Source organism: Zychaea mexicana, assembly GCF_025766255.1.
Source record: "Zychaea mexicana strain RSA 1403 chromosome Unknown BDB00scaffold_37, whole genome shotgun sequence".
Classification (NCBI taxonomy): Eukaryota; Fungi; Mucoromycota; class Mucoromycetes; order Mucorales; family Lichtheimiaceae; genus Zychaea; species Zychaea mexicana.
In genome coordinates this window covers 66,215-89,426 of record NW_026516700.1, presented here as the reverse complement: position 1 = coordinate 89,426, position 23,212 = coordinate 66,215, and the positions used below count along the sequence as shown (strand labels likewise).

Sequence of the window (23,212 nt, the reverse complement as noted above, 5' to 3'; positions counted from 1 at the left end):
GACACGCACAGCAACCAATCCATGCAACATACACACGCACGTATGTTCTTTCATTTAACGTCGTAACTTGGGCTTCACATCCTCGTCTTTGGTAGCATGAAGGAAGATCTTTTGTTGTTGATTGGGTGTTGCAAACTTGTATCCCTTGATTTTTGTTGTTGCATAGACCCGCGTTAGAGTACACCATCATTGACAAATTCTCGGCGATAACTAAAAAAACAAACAAACCAATACCTTTGTCCAATCATAGCTTACAGCATATGCAAATATGCTTCCGTTTCTGTTAAAAGCAGTAGCTGCAATGGGACCACCCTTGTTTGAAAATGATTTGAGGCGTTGCTTGGAATCCTACAGTATTCAGACACACATCAATAAATCAATTGATATAGCAAATGACTGGGAGCGGTTCTTTTTTTTTATTTACTTGCCTTATCCCAGAAACTGAAGGTACCGTCACTGCCAGCTGTTGAAAAGGTACCGTACGTGGGGTGGAAGGAGATCGCATTTACCGAGTGGATATTCTTTTGTTCATCACGATGGCATTTGAATGAAAAGCCCTTTCTGTATAAAATACCACAAATAAGTGATTTATGCAAAGATTTACGCGTCCCTCTAGATATGTCAACTTACGATTCTTCTGCTGGATCCACATATTGGATGCCTACACGTCCTTCGATAGATCCAATGGCGTACCCCTTGCCATCAATGAAACACGATATGACACGTGTCTGCCATTTGAGGGGGGATATGCCTTGCTATCAATCAAAACAGAAAAAAAAAGGTCCCTGGATATGTAAGCATTGTCCTATCTCTCTTTCTTACATAAATGGAGCAGATATACAAAAAAACACATCCACCCGTACTTTGAAGATCGCCGTAGGATTACTCAAATTCACCACTGCTATATGTCGATCCGCCGTAGCCGCCACCAGCAAGTTGCTTGCAGCATCCATTGAATAGACACGTTCAGGTAGCTGTAGAGTGCCTATAGGTTGAGGTGATCGTAGATCCCAATATCTGATATATGTTTTTTTTGATCAACATGAATTGACAGTTGCTTTACAGTAGTCGCCGCTTTCCCAGACTTACTTGATGGTCTTGTCCCAACTTCCTGTTGCCAGAATTTCTTGACCTTGATCGAGAAACTTGATACATTTCACAGTATCACCATGTGCACCAATCTGTGTCGATTGACCTGTACTCAAATCCATCATCCGCACTGCCTTATCTGCACCACCAGAAACGACTCTTGTTCCGTCCTACACAAATCATCTTTTTTAATATATCTGTTTTTCGAAAGAACTGATAAAAAAAAATAATGATATATCTTTACCTTACTCCAGCCTACACAGAGTGCAGGTGCTTCATGAGCGTACGCAACTTTTGGAACTGTATTTCCACTCGGTTGTACTTCATAAATTCGAATCTATTTTTTTAGTTGTTGTAAAGAAGAGGGAGGAGATTTAGCATTCATATTATCTCAGCCCAACCCCTCGAATCGTCGAATCATTCGTTTTGGTTTAAACGACGATGGTGAGTGTGTAACTTCTGACCTGTTGATCCCAGGACGAAACCGCAAGAAAATCGCCATTGCCAGCCGGGTTGAATGCAAGTGCACTAATGCCATCAGAAGGTGGAGACACTAACTAAAAAGTGTAAAGATCGATCAGGCATAATAGTGACACACACTTAATTTGGAAAGAACGTTGTAATTGTGGGTCTTCAACAAGTAGTAGCTGAGGAACCAGGAAGAATTATGCTTTTCCCACAGGTATCGGTAATGCTGTTTTTACCTCGAAATCTTTAGGCTCCATTTGATGATTTTCCAAAGTTTGAAAACGAAAGAATTGGGCGCGTGTGTGTAGTATGTGGTTGGAGTGTCAAAGTAAAGAAAAAAAAACACTAGCAATCTGCGCGGCACTAGTGAAATTCTCTCTTCGCTTTTGTTAATGCGTGGAAAAAAAAATGTGCGTTTACTTTATTTTTTTGTTTAAAATTTCTTTTTCTTTAGTCCAAATCTTCCATGGAGGCTCTTCGTCTTCGTTCTTTGCTCTTTTTACTCCTTGCTGGTTTTCTCTTCTTTTTACCAGCTTCAAATGCTTGTGCAGCCTTGTGTGAACGGCCAAGGTTGTCTGACTGTTTGACCTTGTATATACGTACGATCCAATTCTCGGATGTGAATGCTTCGTCTAATACCGATAGCTCAGGGCCTTGGATGGGGAGTCGTTGCTGTCGTACGCGATCCATGGGTTGCTGACCACCAAACAGTTCGTTAAAGCGATAATAGCTCATTTTGTACATGAGCGACTCGCGCATAGCCGGTGATGCATGTTCATCTACACGATATTCGCCACTGGATGTAAAGTAGTTGCTTTCTTTAATCTTGTCGGGCCAGACACCTAATTAAACAGGAGTGAACGTGAGTTTTTAAGCCATCAAAGAAAAAGACAAAGGGGCACTGGATCTATGTTCTCACCTTCGGCGATACGAATCATCCACAAGTATTTATTGATATCATCACCGGAATAACCGAGCAGACCACCAAAAATTACCAGTACGTAATCCACGTCATGCTGCTGCATGATCTCATATGCGTCGTCTTCGTTGGATGACATGGCTCGACCCACAGTGGCAATATGCGTATTGTTCCACGTGTTGTTGTCGACAAGCGTGGGTCGATCAGCCATACCGGCAATTTGGTAACCGTAATCCCACCACGACATGATCTTGGCATCCTCCTTGGTGTTTCGTCGCAACCAGTAGTAAGCTTCACGGAAATCGTCGATAATATGCTGCGATCCATCAGGATTACGCGATGCAAGCACGATTGATGGGCTGGAATAAGCGTTGGAGGTGACCCAGGTGCAGTGCCATACAAACACAATCAAGAAGAAGACGAAGCTGGTCACGACAAGCACACGAGTGTCTTTGCTGCGAATGCCGAAATTGGTCTTGTCGTCCACATTGCTGTTCGCCTTATCCTTGACGGCTTGCTTGCCCTTTTTCTTATCAGATGCAGGTTTATCGCTTGAGTTGGAAGAAGTGGGGGCGGAGGTAGTGTTGCTGACGGGTTCGTTTTTGATGTCGAGATAGGTGTCCAACAAGGTCGAGACAGCAATGCCGGAACAGACACAGACCACGGGTGTCAGAGTCAACATCAAACGGACCATGACGCCTGCAAAGTAGGACGCAAAGATACCGTAGACAATCACAAACACGTGTTCGTCGCGCAGTTGTTGGAAGCACAGGTAAATACCGGCAGGGAACAAGAAAATAAGCATTTCCAGGTCAAAGAAGAACGATGGCCAGGCGGTTGGCTGATGTTCTGAGACCGAAGCAATGATGGGAATGTGGATCTTGGCGTAACCGGTATCCCACAGCGAGTAGAAACGACCAGTCCATGGTGCAATGTATCCGGTCAACGTTAATCCAATCAATGCAGCGAAACCAAGAACGGCTGTGACAAAGACGAATGCCTTGAGCAACGTTTGGAACTGCTTGGCTTGAAGATGACCACGGAGTAACTCGACAAATCCCATAATCTGGCACAATCCAAAAACACCTGATTCGATAAAGGTCAGTCATCAGCAATATACGCGCGCCTTAAAGAAAGCTGATACAAACCTAAGGCTGCCATATGCTCGGATGTGCGAGTTGGCTGGAAACCCACAAATGGGATTTGCATGGACATCAATGTGCCAAGTGCATAAAAAGTTGAATAGGCAACGTATACACGGCTCGAGAAGCGGCCCATCAACATGAGCACAAACACGTGCAGAGGAATCAAGTTGATGATGAACACGTAGCCACCCCAGGCAGCGACCATGTAAAAGTAGAAAAAGGCAGTTAACGCGGCATAGAGTGCGGAGCCGAGTTTCAGAGCCTTGATCCACAAAAAGAACGTAAACATGAGCAAAAAGATGGCAATACCCTCGTTATCGTAGGAACCAGCCACTGAACGCGAGATGTAGCCCGGTGCAATGCCAATGAATGCTGCAGCAAGCAGACCAGCGGATGAATCTTTGAGCTCAGCGGTAAGTAGGTACGTTGCAACAGCGGTGGCGCCCGAGAACATGGGAGCCAAAAGAACGCAAATGTTTCGAATATCGACTTGGAAATTGAGGTAGTGGAGGATGTTGTGGATAACTGCCGAAGTCACCATAAGACCTGGATATACGGTGCCGCCTACGACGCGACCGAGTGGATACCATGATTGATCATCAAACCAGTTCCAAAAGTCGTAGAAGCCGTCTTTGACAAGCATGCGTGTCGCTCGGTAGTTGAACCTGTTTTTTTTTTTGCAAGCGAACGATAGTCAGAGAGAAAGGGACTTTAAGTGTTAGAACGCTAATCGGATCCCCCTTGCATTAGACAAGAAACTATGTATGTGTGTGTGTATGTATACCATGGATCGAACTCGTGAATGACGGATTCGTAGCGGACTATACTGAAAAGACGTGATGAAAATGCAGCAGCGGCAATGAGGCCGAGAATGGCCGTTTTTAGCAGAGTTTTTTGGCTGCTGACGTCCAGCCGAACCATTGTGAGAATTCGATTATTTCGAGACTGTTACAGCAGGTTCGGGAGGGTGGTGGTGATCTAAAGAGGAATATATAAAAAAAGAAAAAGCCAAGAATAAAGAGTAAAGAGAATAGGCGTGTACCTTTTGCTTGCTTGAAAAGCAATTTCAGCGGGATAACAATTTCGTTAGCGCGTAATATCGATGTGCCGCAATACGATTGGACCGGTTCCTTCATGCACCCGACACGAGAAAGAGAGAGAGAGAGAGAGAGGGAAAGGTCTTTCTTTTTGGCAGATCAACACTCACGTCATGAATAATGCGTATAGCAGTCAGTTTACACGTACCTCCTCTTTCCGTACCATTCAGTAACCTAGAAAACGCTGTCAATCTTGTTGTCTTTACCTATCGACTGGTTCTTTACAAGTTTTTCCAGACGAAAAGAGAACGCGTTCCTGTTTAATATCTAGTAGTAATACTACATGTTAATGGCTTTGTGCAACCCAAAGTATACACTGTACAAAAACTCTGCAACGTAACGGTAGCAATAAAAATAGTTGTTGATACCAGCAAGGAGTTGAAATTACCGTTTACAGCTCATACTTCTACAGAACAAATGTATGATACAATTGAAATTGTATTCAAATATTTCTAAGCAGCACGAAAGTGCATATTGATTACCTAGTAGAAATGCTCCAAACATTTAGTCAAGTACTAATACATTTGGACACTGTGTTCCTTTGTCTTTGAGGGTAAAAAGAGTTGTTGTCAACCATTGTAACTATATTTTCGTGGTTTTGTTGTTGATACAGTAAGATCGAACCGAACTCGCAAAACGTTTCGTGAAAATTATTAATTTTATTTATTACTGCTATATTATTGCGGTTATTATTTACATTACAATAGCTCAATGAGAATTGTGTTAAAGGTACTACTCGATAAAAGAAGACAAATATCGAGTAGAGTATTTGAGTGTTTCGAAGCTTCTATTTTCTGCAGGTATTCATCATTGAGCTGGAGTCGTATTCACAAACATGGCCATCGCAGCATGAGCCCCGTGCGTCCGTAGCCTGACAAGGTTGACCGTGTCTTCGGCAGGGATGATTATGTGCCAAAGCGTGAGGTACAGCCATCAGCAAGAAAGTCGTAATCACCAATATTACTAGCATACATGCAGATCCCATCATACGTTGCTGGACAGAATATAGTTGAACCATTCTAAGGAGATCAGTTACTGCTGCTGCTAGATAAGATAATAACAACAATGATAATGTTAGACTGTGGCGCTAATAAATCACAACCATAATTTTTACTTATGTATAATAAATATGTAGATGAATAATAAACTTAAAACAGAAAACAGCACACGCAGCAAAAAGAAACCCAAAAGTCAACAAAAAAAAAAGAGAAGAATCTGTAGTAAGCAATTGATGTTTACTTACAAAATGCTAAAATAGGAAGAAGACTTGTGGAGATGCTGTGAACAGCATAATCACCTTCTTATATATATATATATATAGCGCGATATTCAGCTGGAAAGAAGTGGGAGGGAAAATTGTGTTCACATCGATCACCGTGACCGGGCAAGATGCTGTAAGGAGTGTAAGGTTGGAAAGCTTTTTTTTACTCCTTTGTGTCCTCCCCTGCTTCCTTTGTTTGTTACTCACGATGGTATGCAATAACGTAGCAAGTACTTTTTTTCTCCAATTGCTTCCCCCGCGTTCACTACAAGAGGCACTGATGTTCAAGGGCTGTACAGTGTATGCTGGACAGGGACACAGTTTATATTATATCTAAGGTTATCAAGGGTCTTCACACAGCGCCTCCCTAGTGACCCGGATCATATCTAATCTCTTGCTGTCGATCATACCGGCCGCTTTTTTACGGGATTTCTGTGCTTAGAAAAAGCGGGGTCGGGTTGGTACATACTCTTTTGAACCATGCAAATGTTGTGCTGCCAACTACTTCACATATAATAGTGAAGTATGTAGATCATTGGGGTGTTTTTTAAAAACGGCTTGAGTTCTTTTTTACCTACGTTTTTTTAATAAGCCGTACGGCAAGACATGTAAGAAGGGGCGTTTGCATATTTACATGTCGATGCTTGGCTGTTACTATTCAAGAAACATATGAACATGTTTTTTGGTGCTCAGTACATCTTATATGTACTATAAATATTGGTATAATTTACAGCCCATCGAAATCTTTTTGCCTTCTCCCCCCAGCCCCGGTACTTACTGCTCTACTACTGCCACAAATCTTATCGATCGACAAATCGATTATCATGCAAAACTACGCGCTACCTCTAGCGCTACTTTTGGTAATTACTGTTCATGTTCGCACAACCAGGAAACGCTATTTAAGCTCACCTTGATCAGGCTATTTAAAAAGCGCGCCATCCATCGACTTTAGTGAAGCATCGCCATAATGAACAGAGCGGTATTGACAATGAGGTGCCACGCTTGTACGCCCATCTGCTTTGGAACTTAAACGCTAAACGACACATCAAAAATGTGAGCTAATTGCCTAATTTAACAGCATTACGGCTACAACGAGCCCTTTGTCTTCCTTTCCCTCAAGATTCGCTCGCCATTACACGCCTAAAGACACTTGGGCGTTACGATTGCAGCCGAGTCTTAAAGTCGCTCCAAATTACTCAAAGTATCACACTTCGCGTTTTGCGGTCCTTGTATTATCGAACCTTGACCGACGACATGTTTCTTATGTATTTTCCCAAAGCATTGTAAGATCTTGCATGAGAATTGATCTCAACATGGTATCATTAAAGTATCAGCTCTTTTTTGACACTCCTAGTATCATTAGGGTATCATTACTTGATATCCACTCAATTATTTTTTAAGTAGTCAGCTCACTAGTAAACGACGTAACACTCAGTGCGAAAAAAGCAATCTATCTAATGGTCACGGGTGTACTCTCAAACCTTCAGAGCTCTTTTCAAAATCGTCCAGCAACATCAACACAATCTGAATCAACTACAAATCGCCACTTTTCCAGTAGTAAAACGTACATCAAAAGTATTTTATAAGCATTCCATCTCAAAAGGTAAAGCGCTTTTTTTTTCAAGAAAAAGTAAAAAGAATAGTAATTTTCATCAAAAATATTAACACATGAAGAGGCTGCATCTGGCAATGCCGTCTGCTCGGACCTTCTCTTCCTAATCCACAAGGTGTATACACTACCATCGTGGATACGGTTTTTGTATACGTTAATGGTCATGATGTTGACATTTGAGGTATCATAATGTTATTGCTGGTGCCGAATTATGATAGTAAAAAAAATTGGGACCCGGTTCACATTATTTAGATCTGAGAACGATGAGCGATCTAAACACTCTTTCTTTCCGTTTTATGTTTCTTTCTGATTCTACTTCCTGCTTGCATTTACTCTTGGTTCGCGGCCGCCGTTGATCAAAAGGTAAAACAAGTTCAATGTAGTGTGTGCTTATAAGTGAATACTGTACTAATAATGTCTATGTCTATAACCTAATTGACACTCTTGTACGCACTTTTTATTAACCAGTGTCAAACCAACTTCAATTTTTACGTTCAATACTTATGGGCGCCTCTCTCATTTCGTATGAAGTATCTTTTTGCTCTGGTAAGCCATTTCCCTTCATAGCAGTTTGCTGCTTTATATGCTGATTTTGTTGCCAAAAACTACTTGAAGCGCCCATGCTGCTAACTCCCATGCTCGGCTTCCTTCTGTAGAGTTGTGTAACGTAGATAAATACTACGCGTCTCTCGGTGCAAGGTATCCCTTGTTTAATACTTCCATACCACCACTGCTTGACTGTCTGCCTGTAATCCCCATTCAATTGGTAAGCGTGATCATCTCGTCTTGCTCTATCATACTATAATATGCTAATTTTTGACTATCACTTAATTGCTCAATGCTTCGATAATTATAAAGATCTGTTACCACTAACGACCACAAATTGTAACATGGCCTTTCATTTATGCTCTGCTTTTTCCACTATATATAACTGATTGTCATTATCTTATAGTATCGCTTTTCACTATTGCCCGTCAACTGTCTAGCTCTATTTGAATCTTGCTGTCTAGTATTCTAACCATTATATTTTTATCTCAAGTTGTAATATTAATATGGCGGTACTGTACTGACGTGAGTCAGCAGGAAGCAAAGGTAGTCTAGGAACGAGGAGCTCAGGAAGAGCGCAACACAGATCTTTCTTCTTTGGATAGTGACAAGTGATGCGTGTGTCAAACCTCGAACGTTCCAACAGCTTTCCCTTGAAACGAAAACTCCGTAGAGTGAAAGCGCATTGTTACGCAACGATTTGGCCAATTTACTTGGTACTCAAAGTGCACAAAGGAATGGCGGGTGAACAAGGTGATCAATGGAGCAACGAGTTACGCGCAAAAGGGTCAAAAGATGTACAGTAGGAAGTCATCGTTTATGGTGTTATTCTTCTGATCGTCCCAATGGATCTTGAAAGCTGCTAAAAAAAACGTAGAACCCGCACAAAAACAAACGAACCGATTAACTTTATCAGCAGCAATGAAAATCAATGAAGGGTGAGTCAGTTTCACTAGCGGCAGCGTATACTTACCATGAGCGGTCAGCTTATCTGCGGCAGCACACTTGGATAGAGTATGAATTCGGAATGGATGGAGGGAGGTTACACGGCGTAGTTCAGAGAACTGTTGGCGGATGGCGAAAATTATAAAGCAACAGTAGACAAGCACGCTTCACATAAAAGATAACGATCTTTTTATACACTGCAGCGTTGGAGTCAAGTGTGTGTTGTATCTATTCCCGCACACCGCACATGCAGTCAAAAGATACTAGCAAAATGGAATCGTCTGTGGACTACGCTTTATACTGTTTATCTTGTTGGGTGAAATGGAAACTGGCTGCTGGGAGGATCGTGTCCTTGATATTTACTAAACAACTGATGCCGTAGAATCTGTTAAGTTGTTTACCTTGTCAATCACTCCTGTATTGCCATTTGATTGCTCACAGAAAAGCATTTCTTCCGTGAATCTACATGCTCATTCACATTCGTGTCTTTGTTTTCGCTTGACACGGTGCCGTGCACGGCCCACTCACAACCAAGCGGCGACAGCATCGGAGGTACAGCAGCCATGGTGAGAGACACGTACCACTACCGCCGAAGCACGCTTGTCTACTTGACCATCAGGTACCACTCCTCCTTTCATTTCCTTTGGTGCTGTATCTTTTGTTATGCCATAGTAGGCAACCCACAAGTTGATACGCAACCCGTTATCTGGGCCAATGAGAATTCACGGGGATTTGAAGTCCCGAACGAGAAAAATGTCTATATAAAGCGAGCAATTTCGCCTTTCTTTTTTCTCTTCTCTTCAGTTCGTTTTGGTACAGCTTTGGTCTGTAGTACAGATGCACTGCTCTGTGCCATGATCGGGTCATTGCTTGTGCTGGCTATTGTCATAATTCTTCTGATGATCGGCAGATTCAGTGGTCCGCCCCTGAAGAAAATTTGCAATATATACCAGTGGGAATGTGGTCATATACTCCGGCAGCCGATCGTGAACCTTCGGGTGCATGTGATGCCAACGGTATATGTTGGGATAATTGAAACGAACTTTTTTATTATTATTTATTACACACAAATAAGAAAATGATAAACAAAATAAAAATATATTTTTCTTTTTCGCACTTTCCGCATAAACGTTTTACCGCTTTTGCCTCGCCTTTTTTTTATGTGCACGACAAGTTCCTTTTTCTTTTTTCGCGAACAAAAAGCTAATTACTCCCCCTCCATCCATTCACAGCTCCGTGCTAAACAAAGCGGGGAACAGTGACAGTGGCTCTGTATCGTAGCCGAAAGTAACACGATCACAATGCTTTGGCACTCTTTTTCACTTTCTGTGTTCGCCTAAATTGCCAAAGCAATTGTCAAGAAAAAAATTGTTATCGAGGATATGGTCGGTTATTTTATAAGAGGCAACGCCAGAGCATACGCCAGCAGACCTGTATAATTGTCAGATCTGTAAAAATTGGAATGTTTTTTTTTCAGCTGTTCGTCTCTCTCACTCTTCCTGCACGTAGCTTATCACAACACAATTTTCTTATCATTTGGGTTTCACCTGGATCGAAAAGCTTGCACTGATCTTTCCGATGTGCCTGCTTTTAAAGCGTGATTCTTGTAACAGCTCTTTCCCTCCCCTTACACCTTCACTTCTCTCTTCCTTTTCTTATTTAACTTTACTTCGTTACATATTTTCAAGGTATGCGTTACCTATTTGAAAGTGATGATCGCTCACCAAAGATATCAGGGGGACCTGTTAAAGATATGATATAGTTGCTCTACCAAAACTTGCACCACACAACAGATGCTGTGTTTTCCAGGCCAAGCGATTGTTACTTATATATGACTTTTGCGGCTCGCAAACAATAAACCCGAGTATTGATTGAAGCCTTTTCCTTCGTATCGAGAAGTCGATGGTTTTAGAAAGAGCCTGTTCTAATGTGTATCTGCGTATCGCTATGATAGCATAGATTTAATGAAGTTACTGGTGGTTACAATAGATCAATCTTCAGGGTCCCCCTTTTCCAAATAAAATTCAGGTGAGCTACCTGGTTCGACTTGCTTTTCCTTTGTCGGACATATTATTTCACGAGTCCGGATTATGTTATACAGGCTTTGTTCGATTAAAAGCCTCGTGCCAAATTCTTTTCGCGCGTCCCCTTTCACATACACGTAATATGACTGATTTGATCTCGATTTTGCCTCCCGAATCATTCAGTACATCTTCTCGTTTATCGGACAGCGGGCTGTGTCGAATGTGTGAAAGTATGTCGCCGCTGGTTATACGCGATCCCCACTTACCAGACAGCCCTGTGGACACTGGTGGGAATCTCGCCTGATGCATGGAACAAAAGGAGCGACGCGATGCTTCAATGTTTGGGACAACAAGTCGAATCAGTATACATCAAATCTCAAGCCACGTATAAAGTACTGGAACGACTTGCTTGGCGAAGATACAGCATTCGCTTCCTTGGTGAAGTAAAACGATACTCTTTTTTTTTGCGTTAAGAGGATCGCGTATTCGGTAGTACTTACTACTGCTTATGCGCAAAAGATATACTAAAGCTTTTTCTTTGTTTTCAATAAAAAAAAATAAGACATCAGCAACCATGTGCATAGCAAACAATTACAACCTATTTTCGACAGTAGCACGTTACTGCCAGGATTCATCAGATATTTCTCGCATACGCTAACTGCTCTGACGATTTCATTTCACACTTGCGATATCTCGCTGCCAATGCTACTGGACTTCTTGCCGTCATTAACGCATCTTTCAGTGATGTTTGATGGCCGCACTAACTTATCAGACGCTACTCTTGAACAAGTTGATGGCAGAAGCAGACACAAAAGGCCGCCGATACACAACATTATCTTCTTAAGACTGGACAGTGTTCTCAGTTTTAAATACCGGATCCGTCCCTTATTGCAGCGTTGCTCCCACATCAAGTACTTGATATTATCGCCTTACTCACGATTCAACAACGTATCTCCAACCAACATCTATACAGCTTATGAGCTGTGCCCTCTATTACGCTACATTATGTGGGATTGCAGCGAACCAGTCATAGCAGACAGATGGATTTCACTATCAAGAAGCACGAGTGCTTATATTAAGTAACTGAAAGGAAAGCATCGAATGATGGCGAGGAAGGCAGTATGGCTTATGAACTGCTATTCAACGGCAAGGGACACGAGAGGATCATGCCGATAGTAGTAAATCGCAGCCGATACTAGAACATTTACGTATAGTCGCCTGTGGTCTTTCTGATATTCATTGCTGGGATGTCTTGGCACGCAACCAATTCACATAGCTGACAAGTTTGGGGTTGACGGACATCACTGGTATGTCAAGCGAAGATTGGTCCCAGATTTTGCTCATGCAGCAACAAAATGAGATCTTGGAAGTTGGAAATCGCGCTGGAATAACGCAGTATCTGAACAGCATTATCGCAACCATCGGTACGCTGCAACGGCTCCGTATACTTTCCTTGCGAAATTTCCTTCACATGTTCAGCGAGAATCCTCTTTGCGATCTTACTCCGCTTCGACGTTTGCAACAGCTTGAAAAAATGCGTCTCACGAATATACCCATCGACAACCAAGGTCTAATGCAGTTGTGCGAACCATCACAGCACCCACTAGTCAGGAGATTAAGCTTGAACCCGCACATCACCGTACAGTAATAGTGTCGACGACTTTCTCACAGAGGCAGGATGGATTGTGTGGGCACAACGACTTGAGGAAACCAAAATACTGAATCTGGAACTGACAGCCGTGAAAGGTGTTACTGGTGCTGTCCTTGAGCATTTTGAACAAGTCGAAAGCTCGGTGCTATTGCGTGTTTCACGGATCTATAGTCTCACCAATGCAGGCACCAATGCTTTTCGTATCATTGAAGGATCTAGTAAAAAGATTGAAGTCGTGGGGTGTTCAGGATTATCTCGGACAGATGATCTTCGTATGCCATACAACATATTTTTAATAATTGAGTACCATTGCGGTGATATTTGCAGTCTGGCTTGTACTTTTATTTATAATGAGCTGATAAACAATATTGGCAGCATGTTTAATTAATCAGTTTTCCAGGTTGGATTGTTGTGATATCTATATAGTCAAGCATCGATTTAAATGTTTACATATACACTTACTATATCCAGGATTGATGGAAAGGCAGCACAATGTGGATCTGGTCGGCAGCGTCCCTTTCAAACCTGAGCGAAAGCACAGACTAATTTTTTTTGGTTACCCTATGCTTTCCTTATATATCAGAAATGCTTGTGTACCTCTTTTCTCACAAAAGGGATCACCTCGCACTCTATATGATATAGTCTCTGTGACAGAAGAGAGAAAAAAAAATGAAGTGAGAATATTCTTTCTTCCGTTGTTGAATAGAAAGACCATCGTCGCCTCCTCCCCTCTCCCTTTATGACCAAAAAAAAGCAGTCTGTATGCTGTATGTATGCGCATACGCGCGTTCCTGTTCATGTCGGGCAGTGGATTTTTAATGCCCGGTATTTGGATTTCATTGGCCAACGTGCTGCTGCAACTATACTCGAACCGCTTTGAGAGTTATACTACGCAGAGGACTTATTGGAGTCAAGTTTACTGACAAAGGTCAATATTTATGGTAAGCGGGAACATTATCATCTTCCACATGCTAGGATATATACGGGATCAAGAACATCTTGAAATATAGCGATTCCCGGAAAGTGTTCCTCATATTTTCTGGGCAAATTCTAACTACAGTACTTTGTCTGTTTAAACTCTATATGTAACAAACTCATGAGCAGTTGTTCAGTAAATGAACCCAGTGTCTTAAGCTTGATGCTTACCAAACGAACAACAATACGATAGCAAGCTCAAAACGCCAGAGAAAAGGCAAGCCTGATACAAGACGCTGGAGTGCTACTGTGTGCTGTCAACCAAGATATAAACATCACCCTAGTAAGCTTCCTGGATCCCAACTCCGCTCAATGGATTGGATAGCATTGTAATACCCTGCAGATGCGGTAACGAATAAACAACAGCATTCAGGATGTCTAGATTATATAACTAAAGTCATCCTGGCAATAGCAACATAGAGAGCAAAAGCTAGTTCAGTCTTCCTTACTCTCAAAGAAAGAAAAAAAGAGATGCAAACGAATTATTGAAAAGTAATATGCAAAAGGCAACCATGACTGAATCAACCCACACTTGTGACAAGCATTTACAGTTGACCCCCGCTTTTTGCAGTAGCGGTTTTTCATGAAAAAAACTGCAAAAAGCGGGGAACTGCAAAAAGTGAGGATGGGTATAAGGGTGTTGCACAGGCTGAGTATAGCTTAGCTTACCAAGTGTCAATTATGTGAACCAATTAAAGAATATCGGTACTTTGTTGAGGTTACTTTCACATTGCAATGTCTATATAAAAAGACTTGAATTTTTGCAATTGTCTTATACACACTACTCAAACTACACATCATGACGAAAGGAAAATATGAAAAGCTTACTGACGAAATAAGTGAAGCAGCGTATCAGTACTACGTCGCCAAAGAGAAAGCGCTGCGCAAGTTTACATACAAGGATTTACTCGACTGGATAAAAACAACATACAACCTTGAGAGTGTTCCGAATACAACAACAATTTCACGAATGATTGCTAAGAGAAAACATGAAGAAGAAAACGGCATCGAGAGAAATAAAAGACAAAAAGCTCGAGCAAAGTTTCCCGTATGTTTAAGCTTATTGAGTACTGCTTGCTATTCACTTTACTAATAAGAAAGCAAAATAATACAATAGGAACTAGAATACGCTTTATATACATGGATAGAACAAAGATTCCATGAGAAGATCCCAATCAATTGGGATATTATTAAGAAAGCTGGTGAAAACTTTGCAACTAAGCTGCAAATCTCAACTGAGGACTTGACATTCTCCAATGGCTGGCAAAACCGCTTCCAAAAACGATATAAACTCAAGGTCCAAAAAATAAGTGGTGAAGCTAGCTCTGCTGATGTCACACTCGCAGAAGTCAAGTTGCCTGAAATCCAACGAATGCTAGAAAAATATGCGTTAAAGGACATTTACAACATGGACGAGACAGCTGTCTTCTACTCCAGTGCTCCTGTGTCTACAATTGCACCTGGACCGTTTAAAGGGGTCAAGCAGGACAAGTCGCGGTTGACACTTGTATTGACGACGAATGCTGATGGATCTGATAAGTGGCACCCCTGGTTCATTGGCAAGGCACAGCGCCCAACCTGTTTCAGCAAAGTATGCTATACGATAAAGTAAAAGTTGATGATCAACTGCTTATTATATTTTCTATATAACAACAGGCACAGCAGAGAAAGGTTGACATCTCGAAGTACCGTGCAAATGCCAATGCTTGGATGACGCGCGATATCTTCAAGAAGTACCTTACTATGTTGGATAAATTGATGGTGTATCAGCAAAGAAAAATTGCATTGCTCTTAGACAACTTTTCGGGCCATTTTTGCGATTACGAGCCAAAGAATGTCGAGCTAGTATATTTGCCGCCAAATACAACATCGCTTATGCAGCCTTTAGATGCTGGTATTATCCGCAGCTTCAAGGTGCATTTCAAGTACGTTGTTGTTATAATTATTAGATAGGCTTATTTTATATGTATGTGGAAATTTGAAAGTAACCATTTTCTCTGTTGTATTAGGAATTTGCAATATGAGCATGCATATAGCAGAATTCAGGAGCGCTTGGAAAAAGGCCTGCCTGTTAATGACGGAAATACGTTTCGTATTGATGTTTTGACAGAAATACAATGGTGTCATGAGGCATGGCAAAGTGTTCCAGTGCTGACAATTGTAAACTGCTACATAAAAACGAGGGTAATAGATGCAGTCATGACTAGCAGCACTGATAGTGGGTCAGACAATGCAGACGAAGTTGCACTTGGCCAGATTGATGATCATCTCAGTCTTATTTATGGTGCCAACAACCTTGCAAATTTCACTTTTGATGTAGATCCACCTGAGGAAATTGCAGCTGTTCATCCACTGCTTTCCGATGAAGAAATTGTTAGTGCTGTTCTTAATGAAGAAGTAGCTGATGATGTTGTTGACAACGGCAATGAAGATACTAGCATGACTGTTGTTTCATCTGAACCTGTTACACCAGTATATAGTTTGCAAGAAAAAACAATTGCTATTTTAGATGCCCCAGAACATCAAAACATCCGGAATGAGCTCAGAAAAGTCCGGGATGATTTCCGCAAGAAAAGCCAGAACAAACAATCCATTCTAGGTCGAAAGAAATTTCTCGTAAGAATTTCTTGAGACCGTCAGAACAAAATAGGAAATGTTATTATGCTAGAATCTTCTCGAACCTTTATTTCATAGCGAATTCAAAGATATATAAAGGCAATAAATCCAATTGATATACATTAATCTTCTTTTTCGCTCGGTCATTACCAGCTTCCTCACATCTCTATTCTATCCCTTCCATTTTTCTCAATTTCAACTTCCCAATGTCGCCCCTGGAAGAACAATTACACATGATGCAACAACAAATTGTTGCTCTACAGGAACAACTCCACGGTGCTACTACTACTCCTATGCAGTCAGCGGATGACACTGCTACCCTTCCCTTACACTCCATGGGTACTCGACCCCATTACGATTGGTCTCCTTCTGAAGGTCTTACTGAATTGATGAATTTGGATGTTCCATTGCACACTTCGTCGCTACTCTCTGACTCAGAACGTAAAACCATCATCGAGTCCTACCCTCCCATGGCGCACGTGGACTACAAGGCTCCGGCTACTATCCCCACAGCGGAACGTGCAATGAACAAAGGTCAGCGCTATGAGGACAACTCCTTGAAGCAACTGCAATATCAATTGTCAGCTGTTTACCGCCCTCTTGACATTCTCAGTCATGAATTGGTCACCTCTGAAGCGGACAACCCTAATTTGGAACGCTATTGTACAATGCTTCGTGATATCCGCAAGCTCTTATTGCATGTCGGTGCCTCTATGACTCACGCTCGTAACAATATCGCTCTTCGTGCCATCAATCCTTCCTTTTCGTTGAAAGCTGGTAACGAGGTCAATTACATGCTCCCTCTTGACGAGTTCCAACACACATTGATTCAACAAACTACAGCACGCAAGGCTACTCGAGAAGCGACTATCAATAAACGTCAACGTCGTCGGGCTCCCAATGACTACTCTCAATCTTCTGGTTCTTTCTCGAGTTTTCCCGACCAGCAGTTTTTTCGATCAGGTCCACCCTCTCAGCAGGGTGGTTTCAACAACAACAGCAACAACACCAACAACAGCAACCACAGCGGCCGCAACAACAACAACAACAACAACACCTTTCGTGCCAACAACAGCAGCTACAACAACAAGCACACCAACCCTTTTCGTCAGTAATCTCAACAACGGCTCGTACAACAGCAACATCCGACCCAGTCGGAGGTCGGCTCAGCAAGTTTTATACACATTGGACTCAAATTTCAATCAACTCATTCGTCGACACCACAATCGCACACGGCTACAAAATTCAATTCCACACACAACCACCAACGACAACAACACCAACGCCCATCCAGCCTTTTGGCCCGGAACAGACTCCATTGATAGATCAGGCAATCCAAGACTTATTGTCCAAGCAAGCAATCGAACCCGTTTCCAACACGGAAGTCCGTCAAACACCAGGCTTTTACAGCTCAATGTTTGTCATCCCGAAGAAGGATGGCGGCGTTCGACCAGTCTTCAACCTCAAACGGCTGAATCAATATCTGGATGCCCCTCATTTCAAGATGGAAACTATTCGGGAAGTGGCTCTAATGATCAAACCCAACGATTAACTTATCTAGTTTCTATCGACTTGTCCGACGCATTTCTGCACATAGGTCTTCACCCAGCTTCGAGAAGGTTCTTACGTCTAACTTGGAAAGGCCAAGTTTACCAATATTGTACGACCGCCTTCGGCTTGTTGTCCACAAGTCCCTTTGTCTTCACCAAAGTTTGCAGGCCCATATTAGAACACTTGCGCTCTCTAGGAATCAGGATCTCAGCATACTTGGACGATTGGCTTCTCATCGCGGAGTCCAAGCATTTGGCGATGGAACAGGCTTATCAGGTTGTCTCTCTTTTACAACATCTAGGTTGGCTAGTCAATTACAAGAAGTCAGTTCTCACCCCAACTCAACAATTGGAGCATCTCGGCTTTGTATTGAATACCCGCTCGATGACAGCTCTCCTGCCACCAGCCAAGCTTCGGGACATTCGTCGATCGATCAAGCAAGTACTGGACAAACCACATCGTCAATCCCCCAGGACCATTCACAGCTTAACGATGCGTATTCAGTCGGCGACTTTTGCGATCTTTCCGGCACGTCTTTACACTCGACACCTATTATACTACAAGAATTTAACAGTGAAGTCAGATGCGGATTGGGATCTTCCTCGCCCTCTCGATCAAGCGAGTCTGGAGGAACTTCAATGGTGGTACACGAACATCCGCAAATGGAATGGACGCTCACTGCTCCCTTCGACACCCTCACAAACAATGTTTGTCGATGCCAGCAATACCGGGTGGGGTTGCAGTTGGAACCATCTTCGAGCTCATGGTTATTGGACAGAGGAAGAAGCTGCCCAATCCATCAATTGGTGGGAGCTTAAGGCAGCTCACCTAGCTTTGAAAACTTTCCACCTACCGGAGAACTCGACGGTGATGATCAGGACCGACAATACGACCAGCATGGCCTACATTAACAAGCAAGGTGGAACTCGCTCCCTCCCTCTCATGGAACTGGCAACGGAAGTGTGGACGTGGTGTCTGGAGAACAAGATCATGATTCAAGCCCAACATATACAAGGAGTACAGAACACCATAGCCGATTTCGAATCTCGTCGACAGTATTTCAAGAATCAATGGAGAATCAAGCCAGAGATCTTCCAACAAATTTACCAGACTTGGGGCCCTTTCACGATCGATCTCTTTGCCGACAGGACGACCAAATTATTGCAAAAAGCAACTTCCTCTGGTAACGCTGGTGGTCCCATACTGGCCGAGCGCCATCTGGTTCCCGATGGTCCGTCAAATGGCTCTAGGTCTTCCTTGGCTACTGTCCCCACATTCCATCCAGACGACCTCCCCATGGACACCACACCCGTTACTACCGCAGAACTGGATGCTCTCCATGTGGCAATTGTCCGCCAAAATTTAGTAAACAAGAATCTCAATGCACAAGCGGTGGAGGATCTCTTAGCTCAACGGTTAGCCGACTCCAGCACCAACAGGCTCTATCGCAAATCACAACTTCGGTTCTTGGCTTGGGCTAACCGCAAGCAAGTCTCCCATACATCTTTCACGTCTGTCGATCTGGTGAACTTCTTGGCGGATATGCGACAAGAACATAATTTACAAGCTTCAACGCTCAAGACGATGCGCGCAGCGGTGACTCATTTACACATTGATGGTAAACGTATTGGCGAAGACAACATCGTCACTTCGTACTTGAACTCTTTGCTCGGACAGGCTCCCCCCGTCCCCATTCACCGACCTCAAATCGATGTGGCACCTGCTTTGGAACGTGCACGTTCAATTGCATCAAGACCGTCTTCCTCCATCAAGGCGTTACAACAAAAGTTGGTTTTCCTTTTGGCTATGGCAGCATTCCTTCGTCCCTCTGATTTGGCCCGCATTCCCTTCTCCTCTTGCTCCATCTCGAACGGTTGTCTTCATTTCCAGGTGGTAGCCCCGAAAGAGACCAGGGGTAAGCGTCGGATTATCAAGCCTTTCAGTATCCATCCGCACGCAGATGATATTGAATTGTGCCCTGTTCACTGCTTCGCCGTTCTCCGGGATCATCCCACCTTACAAGCTCGCTCCGCCTCTAGCATGCTCTTCGTCAAGTCTAACAACATACACCAGGCTCTCTCTGCCTCCACGATTTCTACTTGGCTTCATCGGGAATATATTTCGTTATGTACAACTGAAGCAAATGTCTCTATCCGTTCTTTGGCCGCCTCTCGTGCTCTGGATCTAGGTGTTTCTCAGGAAAACATTGTGGCTCTTGGAAACTGGGCTTCTGCCGATACATTTGTGCGTCACTACCAACGGAATCAAATGGCACGCGTGGACTTTACCTCAACGGTGCTCTCAAACGACGACGAATTTCATGATGCTGTCGAGTCTTTTTCTCTGGATTAGCATAATAACATTTCCTATTTTGTTCTGACAGTCTCAAGAAATTCTTACGAGAAATTTCTTTCGACCTAGAATTGATATTTAGACCTGAAGAACAAAATAGGAAATGTTATTATCCCCACCCTTCATTTTCTTTCTTTCTTTACTTTATTTTATTGACAATTTTCCCTCCCTTCTTATTATTATTATTCTTTTGACCGAGCTTCAATTCGATTAATGTATATCAATTGGATTTATTGCCTTTATATATCTTTGAATTCGCTATGAAATAAAGGTTCGAGAAGATTCTAGCATAATAACATTTCCTATTTTGTTCTTCAGGTCTAAATATCAAGAATCACTAATTATTTTCAGTGATAAAACCTTTATGTAATAAATATAAAGCTTTATATAGAAAACTAGGAAGTATCAGTGGTTCAATTCTCAGTGTCGCCGCTCTCTGGGGAGAATGAAAACCACTAGCGGGAAATTGCAGGTCCTGGTTTTGGGCTGCAAAATGCAAAAAGTGAGGAAACTGCAATTTTACTAAGTGATGAGCGGGATTCCTCCAAAAAAAGCTGCAAAAACTGAGGATCTGTAAAAAGCGGAGGTGCAAAAAGCAGGGGTCAACTGTAATAATAAGTTTATTTATAAACAATATAATTCTTACAATTTATAAATTGATATAAACTTCATTGCTTTATTATATTTATATAAATAATTTATTTCTTTTTTATCTTTTCAAAATTGTTACAGTGGTCCCCCACTTTTTGCAGCAGCGGTTTTTGGTGGAAAAAACTGCAAAAAGTGGGGAACTACAAAAAGTGAGAATGAGTATGAGATGTTACACAGACTGAGTCTATTATGTTAATCAAGTGTCAATGATAGTAAACCAATTAAAAGATATTGGTGCTGTGCTGAGGCTACTTATTATAACTCAACTCTTATATAAAAGGCTGTCGTCTCACTCTTGATGTTTATATACTGCACTATCGACATCTCCACACCACTATGGTAAAAGCGAAATACCAAAAGCTTACTGACGAGCAAAACGACGCTTTATATCAATATTACATTGCTCAAGAGCAAAAAAATCACAAGATTACTTATGGCCAATTGCTTGACTGGGCTAAAGGAAGATACAAGCTTGAAAATGTTCCCAATGAAACAACTATCTCGAGAATGATCATGAAAAGAAAGCGAGATGAAGAGAAGGGTGTTGACAGTAGTAAAAGACAAAAGTCGCGTGCAAAGTTTCCCGTAGGTCTAAATTATTCGAATACTTCTTCGCTATCTATATAATTAATAAAGAAACAAATAGGAATTGGAATATGCCCTCTATACGTGGATAGAGCAAAGATTTTTTGAGAAGATCCCAGTCAATTGGGATATTATCAGAAAAGCCGGTGAAATTTTGCAGCCAAACTGAGTATTCCGTCCAACGAACTGACGTTCTCAAATGGTTGGCAAAATCGCTTCCAAAACCACTACAAGTTGAAGGTGCAAACAATCAGTGGTGAAGCAAGCTCTGCTAATGTCACACTAGCAGAAGCTCGGCTGCCAGAAATCCAGGAAGTCTTGAGAAAATACCCCCTAAGAGACATCTACAATATGGATGAGACTGCAGTATTCTACGCAAGTGCCCCCGTGACTACCATTGCACCTAGGTCATTCAAAGGATTCAAACAGGATAAATCGCGGTTGACATTAGTCCTCACAGTGAATGCTGATGGTTCTGATAAGTGGTATCCTTGGTTCATTGGCAAGGCAAAGCGGCCAAATTGTTTTGATCAAGTATGTGATACTTCTTCAAGGTCAAATTGATGACTTACTCACAAATGTCTTTTACGCAATGATAGGCCCAAAGAAAAAAAATCGATATCTCCAAGTACTGTGGAAATGCCAATGCTTGGATGACCCGTGAGATTTTTAAGAAATATCTCACAATGTTAGACAATTCTATGGTCTATCAAAAGCGAAAGATTGCTTTGCTGCTTGACAACTTTTCTGGTCACTACTGTGATTATGTCCCGAAGAACATCGAGCTGGTGTATTTGCCGCCAAATACAACTTCATTAATGCAACCTTTGGATGCCAGCATTATTCGCAGCTTTAAAGTACATTTCAAGTATGTTTTGTGATGATTAGTGATCTACTTGCATGCATTGTAGATGGAAATACTAAGGCTATTATTTCTGTTATTGTAATAGGAATCTGCATTATGAGCATGCATATAACAGCATTCAAGAGCGCCTGGAGAAAGGCCTACCTGCTAATAATGGCAACACGTTCCGTGTTAATGTTTTGACCGGAATTGCATGGTGCCATCAAGCTTGGAAAAGAGTATCTGAATCCACCATTAGGAACTGTTACCAAAAAACAGGGGTAGTAGAGAAAGTGATTGATGACAATGTCAACAGTGCATCCAATAATGCAGATGAGGTAGCTCTTGGTCAGATTGACGATCACTTGAACCTCATTTATGGCATTGAAAATCTGGAAAGCTTCACTTTTGATGCAGATCTACCTGAGGAAATTGCAGCTGTCCATCCACTGCTTTCCGATGAAGAAATTGTTCAATCTGTGCTCCAAGAAGAGATAAAAGCAGGTGGTAATGTTGCTGATAATGATCGTGATGATAGGGACCAAGGTGCTTACTCTGGATTAGTACTTCCAGCATATACTATGTGGGAAAAAATCAGAACTCTAGAAAAAACTATCAGTATTCTAGATGCCCCAGAATACCAAAGAGTCTGAGACGAACTCAGAAAGATTCGAGATGATATAAGAAAGCAAAGCCAGACCATACAATCTTCAATTACCATGTATCTTTAGCTGTAAAAAGTTTGTGTAATAAAAATTATCTCTTTATGGAAATAAGGTAGATGTCACTGGTTCGAGACTCTGTGTCCTAGGCTCCCGAGTCAATAGTGGAAAATTGCAGGTCCCCATTTTTGGCCTGCAAAATGCAAAAAGTAAGGAAAC

At 42.1% G+C, this 23,212-nt stretch overlaps 4 protein-coding genes across 4 annotated transcripts; 1 reads left to right on the top strand and 3 right to left on the bottom strand.

The window, feature by feature from the left end:
• Nucleotides 1-54: 54 nt before the first annotated feature.
• BDB00DRAFT_883146 (WD40-repeat-containing domain protein) lies at nucleotides 55-1,814 on the bottom strand (the record flags this gene model as incomplete). The annotated part of the gene is made up of 9 exons (XM_053128210.1): nucleotides 55-144; nucleotides 235-348; nucleotides 429-561; nucleotides 631-755; nucleotides 864-1,017; nucleotides 1,090-1,259; nucleotides 1,334-1,426; nucleotides 1,554-1,646; nucleotides 1,794-1,814. 9 exons carry the CDS (start codon nucleotides 1,812-1,814, stop codon nucleotides 55-57), a joined length of 993 nt encoding a protein of 330 aa, XP_052979590.1.
• Nucleotides 1,815-1,919: 105 nt separating this feature from the next.
• On the bottom strand, nucleotides 1,920-4,658 carry BDB00DRAFT_975765 (Oligosaccharyl transferase STT3 subunit-domain-containing protein). The gene is made up of 4 exons (XM_053129915.1): nucleotides 4,406-4,658; nucleotides 3,625-4,286; nucleotides 2,477-3,562; nucleotides 1,920-2,399 (listed from the first exon to the last, which is right to left on the bottom strand). The coding sequence occupies exons 1-4, from the start codon at nucleotides 4,540-4,542 to the stop codon at nucleotides 2,008-2,010; spliced, it is 2,277 nt and encodes a 758-aa protein (XP_052979589.1). The 5' UTR covers nucleotides 4,543-4,658; the 3' UTR covers nucleotides 1,920-2,007.
• An 843-nt stretch (nucleotides 4,659-5,501) lies between these two features.
• Nucleotides 5,502-5,762, bottom strand: BDB00DRAFT_823535 (uncharacterized protein). The gene has a single exon (XM_053123549.1). The coding sequence runs from the start codon at nucleotides 5,734-5,736 to the stop codon at nucleotides 5,506-5,508; it is 231 nt and encodes a 76-aa protein (XP_052979588.1). The 5' UTR covers nucleotides 5,737-5,762; the 3' UTR covers nucleotides 5,502-5,505.
• A 14,027-nt stretch (nucleotides 5,763-19,789) lies between these two features.
• On the top strand, nucleotides 19,790-20,251 carry BDB00DRAFT_737146 (uncharacterized protein; the record flags this gene model as incomplete). The annotated part of the gene is made up of 1 exon (XM_053118403.1): nucleotides 19,790-20,251. A coding segment is annotated over one exon (462 nt), but the record flags the coding sequence as incomplete, so codon positions are not given.
• Nucleotides 20,252-23,212: the final 2,961 nt, after the last annotated feature.